The sequence below is a fragment of the Aplysia californica genome, unplaced genomic scaffold, assembly GCF_000002075.1.
Source record: "Aplysia californica isolate F4 #8 unplaced genomic scaffold, AplCal3.0 scaffold00201, whole genome shotgun sequence".
Lineage (NCBI taxonomy): Eukaryota > Metazoa > Mollusca > Gastropoda > Aplysiida > Aplysiidae > Aplysia > Aplysia californica.
The window spans coordinates 780,536-790,535 of record NW_004797471.1 but is presented as its reverse complement, the minus strand read 5'-3'; the positions used below and the strand labels follow the sequence as shown (position 1 = coordinate 790,535).

Below are 10,000 nucleotides of genomic sequence, written 5' to 3'. Positions count from 1 at the left end.
ATTAAATTTACCCCCCCCCCCCGCCCTCTCTAGCAATTACACTGTCATGCCATTTAAGACGAAGAACTACCGATTTTGACGTCCATCTCCGGTTGATGAAGCCTATGGAAAATCTCATGTAAAGAGCCTATTTCAAGGACACAAAGTTGAACCCTTCTTAACCTCGAACCCCCGATCCTACTGTCTTACGATTACAAATCGGGTAGCCAAATCAATAGACAACAGATACAACCTCAGATGAAGGACTGGGAGAACTTTCAGAAAACTCAAAGAAGAAATACGTAGAATATTGTACATGTATGATATTTTGGAACGGAAAAGATCAGAAACGACAAAATGAGGTATACTTTATTGGTCCTACCTTTAAACGGAACCTTAATGGAGAACTAAAATAGCATATCAACACAATCACACAAAACGCAAAATATGCAAACATACACACATAGGCACACGCACACACACACGCACACGCACACGCACACGCACACACACGCACACACACACACACACATACACACACACATGCACACACACTCAAACACAAACACAAACACACACACATTTATACAAAAACACTCTTATTTGCGCCTAGAGAGAGAGAGAGAGGAAGAGTAAGAAAGAGAGAAAGAAACGGGAGTGACAGAGGAAGAGAGAAGAGAGAGAGAGAGAGAGAGAGAGAGAGAGAGAGAGAGAGAGAGAGAGAGCGAGAGAGAAAGAGAGAGAGAGAATGACAGCGAGTCAGAGAGACCCAAGCACACCCAATTATCATCAAAAGCATCAAAAGTCAACTAGCTTCTAACCTTCTCCCCTCTCTTTTTGGCTATTTGTCTCTCCCTCTCTTTCTTCTTCTCTCACCCTCCATTGACCTTACCTTTCCTTCAAACTTTTCTTCTTATTTCCAACGCAGGCAGAAATGGGGAAATGGTATAGGTTTAACGCCCCTTTCAATACAGTTAGCTTATTTTAGAGGCGGGATCTTCGAGGACCGAACCAAGTGGGACATTCGTGTAAAGTGCATTTCCCAAAAACACATCGTCGGACCGAGCTGAGGCTCAAACTCTAGAACCCGCAATCTCACGATTACGAGCCCGTTAAGCCCCATTTAGACGCACAGTTCGTTGATCGACTAACTGTTGGATATCGAGAGGATGGCCGGCATCCTGCCAACTTCACGTGGAAACTGAGCGTGAAACGAGCAATCCTCTCGATGTCGAAGGGTTCTCCGTCCAACCACCAGATATCTGGCGACGCCAGATACTTGCCGGCCGGCGAACTGAAGGGGTGACGACGAGGCAGCGGCTTCTTTGATGTTGCCCCAGGCGGAGTTGAAAATGCATTAAAAAAATTTCCGAAATATTCGTCAAATTAAAAAAAAAATTTTTTTTTCGTAATCAGTGACCCAAAATTGGTAAAATTCACGCGGGGTACGCAATTTAATCGCGGATTACCATGTTAAATTCTTTTTGTGTTCTTTCTTTACTTTTTCCGTTTTGTAGACGTTTTTACTTAGATATCTAGCTACAACAGTCCAAGGACGGATAAAAAAACTGTACGTCTAAACGGAACTTCTCTCGTCGACAAACTGTCAGTTTACCGATGACCCAGATCGAGTGTCCGTCGGTTAAACTGTCAGTTTGTCGATAAACGAACTGTACGTCTAAATGGGGCTTTAGTCTAATGATTAGACTACCGACACCACCCAACGCAGGCGGTTATACAAAACATTACTTAGAATTAGAAGGAAGAAAGGAAAGATAATTTTATATCAGCAGCATGCCCACATTCACAATAGCCTTATTACTCGCTATAAAGCAATTCTTGTTCTCCACAGATCCCAGTCATGGAGGGCTCCTGGAAGCTGGTCAACACGACTCAAACAAACAATACAGGGGTTGCTTCCCCTGATCTGGGTTACGCCTCCTTCTCGCAGTTCATGGAGATTCTGGCCGACCTATCTTCTCTCAAGCTGAAAGTTTATGATACTGATGTGAGTATACAATTAAAAGTTTCTGATACTGATGTGAGTATACAATTAAAAGTTTATGATACTGATGTGAGTATAAAATTAAAAGTTTATGATACTGATATGAGTATCAAGATAAAAGTTTATGATACTGATGTGAGAAAAAAAAGTAAAACGTTTATGATGCTGATGTGAGTATCTAGATAAACATTTGTGATTGAAGGGTACATGTTGGGGTCTAAGTTGGAAGATTATGGATTGATCTCCCCTCCTCAACTCATTGATTGAATCTTTGACCAGTGTAGCAGTGGGATGTTATCTTCCCAAGTTACCCCACATTTCTAACTGCCTCTACTCCTCAAGACAACAATTAGAACAGACATGCAGCTATTACAGAACGGCATCATTCAGAAAAGTTAACGCTCAGATGCTACTAGATTCATGTGGCCATACATCATCCTTCCTGTTGTATCTGTGGCCCAATCGTTCATCCAGTCTTCCTTTAGGCTTGGCTTGATCATTTGGCAGCAGGTGGTGTAATCAGTAGGAACATCAGGCTGAAGGAGGCTAGCTCCTTTCTTTGCTAGAGCATCAGCTCTTTCATTTCCCGGGATCCCAGTGTGAGCAGGAATCTATTGTAGGACCACTCTGATTTGGTGCCTATTTATCAAATTATGCAGACTCCAAATCAAGTGTGGTATATCTTTGTTCACACCAGTCCCACTCTCAAGTGTCTCTAGTGTTGAAAGGCTGTCTGTAAAGATAACAATGTCTGTGGTAGCAAGTGAGTTAGTGTCAAACAAGTAGTTGATGTAGTTTGCTGTGTTGGTGATAGCTTGTCGTTCGGCAATGAAATTGGAGCAGAAGGACCCGCTGGAATTAAAGACTTCTTTAAAAAAAAATCCCATTGGGCAAGTTGATCACTGACCCGTATCCAGCGTTGATTGTTGCCTTAAAGGCAGATCCATCAGTGTATGAGTGGATCCATGTTGGTGGATAGGAATCAATTGTTTCAAGGGCAGAATATTTTAGCGCTGATATGAGTATCAAGATAAATGTTTATGATACTGATGTGAGTATCAAGATAAAAGTTTATGATACTGATGTGAGTATCAAAATAGAAGATTGTAGTACTGATGGGAGTATCAAGATAAACGTTTATGATACGGATAAGAGTATCAAGATAATCGTTTACGATACTACTGATACGAATATTAAGATAGACGCTTATTATACTGATGTGAGTATCAAAATAAAAGTTTATGATATTGATGGAAGCATCATCCCCCCCCCCCCACCACATTTTTTTCCCGAAACACAAAAAGGCAACCAAAATTCACCAATATTACTAATAACAGCAAACAACAGACATACACTATTCAAAGATTCCCCCTTAAAAATACAAACGAATTAATTGGAAAGTACACCAAAAACCAAAACGTATATTAAGAAAATAAAAGAGAAAAACAATTTTATAAAATTAGAAATAAAGATGAACCTAGCCTGTAATTTTAAAAAAAATGCTCTCGTCTCGCCTCTTCACAAAGAAGATTTTTGGAATGATAAAAAATTTATGAAGATCGATTTCTCAAAAGCATGCAGGCGAAAAAGCGTTGAGTCAAGAGCACACTAACTGCTGTTTGTCCTCGAACATTGTCATTGTCGTCATCATCGTCATAGTTAACGTTACAACGAATTAATGTTGCTGCTGCTGCTGCTGATGGTGGTGGTGGTGGTGGTGGTGGTGGTGGTGCTGCTGCTGCTGCTGCTGCTACTGCTGCTGATGGTGGTGGTGCTGCTGTTGCTGCTGTTGCTGCTGTTGCTGCTGTTGCTGCTGTTGCTGCTGTTGCTGCTTATAATACTGCAGTATAAACAACAACAAAAACAAAACCAACAATGACAGCAACAACAACAGCAACTACGGTCTCACTACTACGACTACTACGACTACTACGACTACTACTACTACTACTACTACTACTACTACTACTACTACTACTACTACTACTACTACTACTACTACTACTACTACTAGGCCTACTACTATTTACCCGCCATTACCACCCCCCCCCCCACAGGTCCCGGGCTCTGTGATTGACATAATAAGCGTCCACTTGGAAAACGCAGTGGATGGGTCAGCGGGCACGCCCAACTCCGGGGTCAGTGTGGTCAACAACGTGGGCTTGTGCCAGTGTCAGGAGGGATACTCCGTGAGTAGACATACTTGTACTTATACTTAGGGGGCTCTCGTGGCCTAGAGGTTAAGGTGTTGTCCTCTCATTCAAAGGTCCCGGGTTCGAATCCGGGTAGCGACAGAAAAATTTTCTTCTCTAAAATTGTCTCCTTTCACCTCCTTTCCTCCTCTCCAGCAATGCTCTGTTGTCTGCTTTCATTTCCACTTTCTGACCCACCCCTTCACCTCCTTTGACCCCTCCTCTGGGCTCCTGACTCTTTCTGCCGCCTTTCTACTGCTACTCCTTGGCTCCTCCTAACTGCCGTCTTTCTGCCACACCCCTGATCTTCTGGTAGGAAAGATTTACACTTAGCCTTCTCGGACAAGGGCGAACAATTTCGGAGGGCCCGTGTGCAAGTTGCGCACGTTAAAGATCCCTTGGTGGTCTAAAATCGATAAGAGTAGGCTTCGGCCGCCACCCGGGGAAAATTCAAAATTTCCTACCAACTTAAAATATTAGGAGTGTCCCGCGCGCTCATATGACCTTATGCAGTTGTAAGCGGCGTAAAACACTTTACCAGAACAAACAAATACTTATACTTATACGGTTGAAGCAAATTATAGAAGACAACTTCTGACGAATATAAAAAAGCGACAGGCAAATTTCTTCGGACACACAATGCGGAAAGAAGCATTAGATAATATTGTAACAACAGGCAAGTTTGATGGAAAGAGAGGCAGAGGCAGACACAGGGAAAAGATACTTGGCAAGATGACAACATGGCTAGGAGCAGCAAGAACAACGAACACCATTGCTGCAGGGCAAGATAGAGTGATGTGGAGGTCCATGATCGCCCACGCCAGTCGGCAAGGCACCGGATGATGATGATGATGATACTTTTACCCACTCTTTTTCTTCTTCCTCTTCTCCTTCTCCTTCTCCTTCTCTTCCTCCTCCTCCTCCTCCTCCTCCTTCTTCTTCTTCTTCTTCTTCTTCTTCTTCTTCTTCTTCTTCTTCTTCTTCTTCTTCTTCTTCTTCTTCTTCTTCTTCTTCTTCTTCTTCTTCTTCTTCTTCTTCTTCTTCTTCTTCTTCTTCTTCTTCTTCTTCTTCTTCTTCTTCTTCTTCTTCTTCTTCTTGGTATATTATAAATATTATAAATATTATCTTTATTTCTATTATTGTTATTATCATTATATACAAATATTACTGTTATTTTCATTATTAATTATCATTATTAGTCTTCTTATTATTATTATCATCATCATCATTATTATTGTCATTATTAGTATAATTGTTATTACTCCTATAATTATCATTATTTCTCTTGTTGCCGAGCAGGGGCGTCTGTGTGAGCTGTGTGCCGCCGGTTTCACGCGCGTCAACCCTGGAGTCCCCGACCCCTCCTCCCTGTGCGTGGCGTGCACGTGTAACGGTCACGGCGTGACTCGCGTGCTGTGTGACAATGTCACGGGTCGGTGCTCCAGTGAGGTAACGGGACCGTGCGACCCGGTGAGCGGCGTGTGTGAGTGTAGACACAACACACAGGGAGACCACTGCCAGGAATGTTTGCCTGGTTACTATGGCGACGCCACTGTCAAGACTCCAGGTCAGTTTGTTGTGGACAAATTTAAAAAAAAATGAAAACTTTTTTTCTTTTTTTTTAAAAGGGGGAAAAGGGTGTGGGGTGGCTGTGTGTGTACATGTGCATGTGCGCGTGTGTGTGTGTTTGTGTGTGCATGTGTGTGTATGTTTGTGTTTATGTATGTGTGTGTGTGTGTGTGTGTGTGTTTGAGTGTGTTTTTACGTGTGTGTTTGTGTTTAAGTGTATGTGTGTGTGTGTGTGTGTGTGTGTGTGTGTGTGTGTGTGTGTGTGTTTGATTTGCTGGATACTTTCCTTTCTATTTTTATTATTTTTACATTTTAGATCTATGTAATGTTCAAATGTCTAATATGTCACAAATTCATGTTTAAGCACGTCTTTTCACCTCTAAATGCAGGTACTTTTGCGACCTCTTGTAGTTAATTTAGATGAACAGGCGTCCCAAAATAACTGAATGGAATCAACCATGAACTTGACTCTTTTTTGCCTATTATCTGAATAAAAAAAAAGCACAGAAAAGGTTAAATTCAACTACAAAATGTTTTGGCTGTTTTAAAGATGATAGCATGCTATAGATACATTGTCAGAATGTTAGGTCCTTTTTTCTAAAATTTTTATTTTTGTTTTGGTTAGCCATTGATTATTCAAGGATTGCTGAAGGATTACTCAAGGATTACTCATCCCACAAAGCCATAACCTGAGTAGACGTGGATTAACATTTACATCTACCAAAAGTAAATGACCTCAAACTTTACCCCTGTACTTTTCTTGTGATGAAAGAAACAAAACCACAAAGAGGCGAAGGGCCCTGCACATATTATTATCTCCTCTGTCTTTCCCAGATGACTGCCTTCCCTGCGCATGCCCAGGGATTGTTGTGGCCAATGAGATTAACGCATTCGCGGCCACATGTCAGCTGACTCCAGAAGGTACCCCCGTGTGCGTAGACTGTCGCGTTGGGCACACAGGTGATCACTGCGAGCGGTGTCAGGAGGGATACTTTGGGACACCCGAGAACATCACGGTGAGGGGAATGTGTGGAGAGGGAGGGAGAGATAGATAGATAGATAGATAGATAGATAGATAGATAGATAGATAGATAGATAGATAGATAGATATGTAGGTAGATGGATAGATAGATAGATAGATAGATAGAGAGCGCAAAAGAGAGAGAGATAGATAGATAGATAGATAGATAGATAGATAGATAGATAGATAGATAGATAGATAGATAGATAGATAGATAGAGAGAGAGAGAGAGAGAGAGAGAGAGAGAGAGATATTAAAATTTAGAGAGATACACCACCATTACACACATATAAACAGACAGACAGACAGACAGACAGACAGACAGACAGACAGACAGACAGACAGACAGACAGACAGACAGACAGAGGGACAGATAGACAGACAAACTTATGGATGGATAGACCGCTTTAACAAGACTAACAAAACGTACACAATTATTCACCTTTTTGCTCATCTGAAGATTTAATCGACACAAGGGTACAATTCATATTTTGTTTAAGAATAAAAAAAACTGACAACTGTTTAATTTTACCTGTCTCTCATAACTTTCTCGCAGAACGTCAACGGAATCTGTCAGCCTTGCGCGTGTAATGGACGAGCCGACCTGTGCGACACGATCACAGGACAGTGCCTGGATTGCAGGAACGACACGGCCGGACACAACTGCCAAATCTGCGCGCCTGGATTCTTTGGTGACCCCATGACCTCTGAGTGCCAGCGTGAGTCATCTGTGGAAACCAAAAAAATAAATAAAATAAATAGAAACAATATATCTAAAAAGATGAATTTAAAAAAGAGGTTCTTTGTCTAAATAGACACAGTTGATTTAGATTATCTAGGAGGCGGGCTCGACCCATCTAAGTAAGATTTTGTTTTCAGATCCTTTCAAGAATTTTAGTGTCTTTCTCTGTAGCCTATCTATCTCTCTCTCCCCCTCCCACTCTCTCTCTCATTCCCTCTTTCTTCCTCTCTCCACCTCTCTCTCTCTCTCTCTCTCTCTCTCTCTCATTCCCTCTTTCTCCCTCTCTCCACCTCTCTCTCTCTCTCTTTCTCTCTCTCTCTCTCTCTCTCTCTCTCTCTCTTTCTCTCTCTTTCTCTCTCTCTCTCTCTCTCTCTCTCTCTCTCTCTCTCTTTCGTTCTCTCTCTCTCTCTGGGATCTTATTCCTCCAGTGAATCATCTCACATATGAGAAGTTGTTGAGATTTTTACCATGTGTTTTGTACACTGTCCAAGACTCAGCTCATTATGAAAGGGTTGATAATTTGACAGCGCTAAACATACCGAGTTTTGTCTCTGTGCCTATACCAAAACTCTATTTCTCAATCTTCCTAATCCTGAAATCAACTTCTGCATCAACACTAGCTTTAGTAGAAAGTCCATTACTAAGATATGAAAAAATTCCCAATTGCCTTGAACTGGTTATCATAAACTTTATTGACAGGGGGAACGATGCCTGTTGAGGCTTGAGCAGGTTGGTGAGGCTAATTTTTCTTTACGCTGATTGCGAGGCCAAAGTTGCTACATACGCCGGAGAAAAGAATCCATACATTCTTGCAATTTAATTATCACAACAACAATTATAATGATAAAGATGGCGAGTGGTTGGTAGGTGCTCAGGTGTGGTTTGCTTTTTTTCTTATCAAATATTAATTATCATCATTTATCTGCTTTATTTCTCCTTTACCTTTTTTGAGTTTGTGACTCTCTCCAACACCTCTATTCTTTGGCACTTATATGGCCTAATGTGTTGCAAGTGCCGCACAACTCTACTAAAACTTAATATACTAATATGGACGACAATGCTGTTGCTGCCAATGCTGACAATGCTGCTGCTTTGGATCTTACATTAACTACATTTGTGAGGCATCGTAATGAAATCAGGCGCTCGTCAAAATAATGAAATCAAAGAAATCGACCTCTTTTTGACCGATGGGCCCTTTTTTTCTTATACTGGTTTACTGTCCATTTAAAAACACACTTTCGTGTGGATTTTACTTTAAAACATTGATTAAAGGAAAAAATATTCAGTTTTCAAGGAACTCAGGCAACGGAAGTTACAAAACTTTGGTGACCATTTTCTCGCTAATTTACCCCTGAAACCAGGCGAAACTCTGACCTATTTCAATTGCAAATATTTCAATTTTTATTCAACATAGATGGATATTTTTTTCGCCAAAAGGAAGGAAAATGAACAGGCTGTAAGATGGTACCAATAGCCCGTATGCCCAAAATTGATAAGAGCCTGATTTCACCTCCTTGTGACATTAATTAATTCATTTTACTTATTCTTTCTTCTAGCTTGCACATGTGACACAGTGCCTGGATCTACTGGGGCGTGTGACCACGTGACCGGAGTCTGTGAATGTCTGCCTAATGTTTCTGGCAACAACTGTGATACATGCGACGACACGACCTTCAACTTGACCCAAGGTCTAGGTTGTCAGTCTTGTGATTGTCATCAGAGCGGCTCCCTCAGTGTCGTGTGTGACAAAGTAGGTTTTTGTTGAAGGAACTGTTATTAGTTTAAATAAATTATCGTTTGTTGTTTTTTGCTTGAAAAACAAAAGAACATGGAATCGGTTTAACACCCATATCAACACTATTAGGTTATTTAAGAGGTGGGTCCTCTGAGTTTAACGTTCATCTCCGAAAGGACCGAGCCAATTGAGAAATTCGTGTAAAATGCCTTGTCTAAGGACACAACGTCGGACCAAGCTGACGCTTAAGCACTCGAACCAGCAATCTCACTATTGCCACTGACGCCACTGCTTATGTTTGAGTAAAGAGAAACATTTGTTGTTTATGTTAGTCATAGTTCTATATACCACCACTAAACAATACTCAAAGCAACGATGGATTCTTTAGAACTTGAATTCAACACCAAAGTTTTAGTTTGTTATATCAAAGTATGCGTAACATTTTACAGTTTTTGTTGCTATACATAATGGTAATATGTGTGTGGTTGGAGGGCGCCACTAGTTCGTCCTTCTTCTTTATTTCACTCTGATGTTTTTGTCTGTCTGCCAGTCTTACTTTTCCCCAGCACTTTAGTGACCATTACGCTTATTGAGTTGATGTTCTTCTCCTCACTCAAACAAACAAACAATAATAATTATACTATATCATACTTTACTCAGGGTAGGTTGAACCAACCAAGTAGTGATTAAATTAAGGATTTAGATCTACAATGGGTCACGAAGAAGAGGGTGGGGTTGGGGTTGGTGGAAGCAGGGG

The 10,000-nt window shown here is 41.2% G+C and overlaps 1 protein-coding gene across 1 annotated transcript in view; it reads left to right on the top strand.

Moving 5' to 3' along the window:
* The window catches only part of LOC101849767 (laminin subunit beta-4), a gene marked incomplete at its 5' end in the record, with an annotated part of 30,941 nt that overhangs the window by 3,182 nt on the left and 17,759 nt on the right, over positions 1 to 10,000 (top strand). The window contains 6 exon segments of the mRNA XM_013082956.1: positions 1,832 to 1,987; positions 4,042 to 4,173; positions 5,476 to 5,743; positions 6,580 to 6,761; positions 7,323 to 7,485; positions 9,065 to 9,258. Coding sequence (XP_012938410.1) covers positions 1,832 to 1,987; positions 4,042 to 4,173; positions 5,476 to 5,743; positions 6,580 to 6,761; positions 7,323 to 7,485; positions 9,065 to 9,258 — 1,095 coding nt within the window.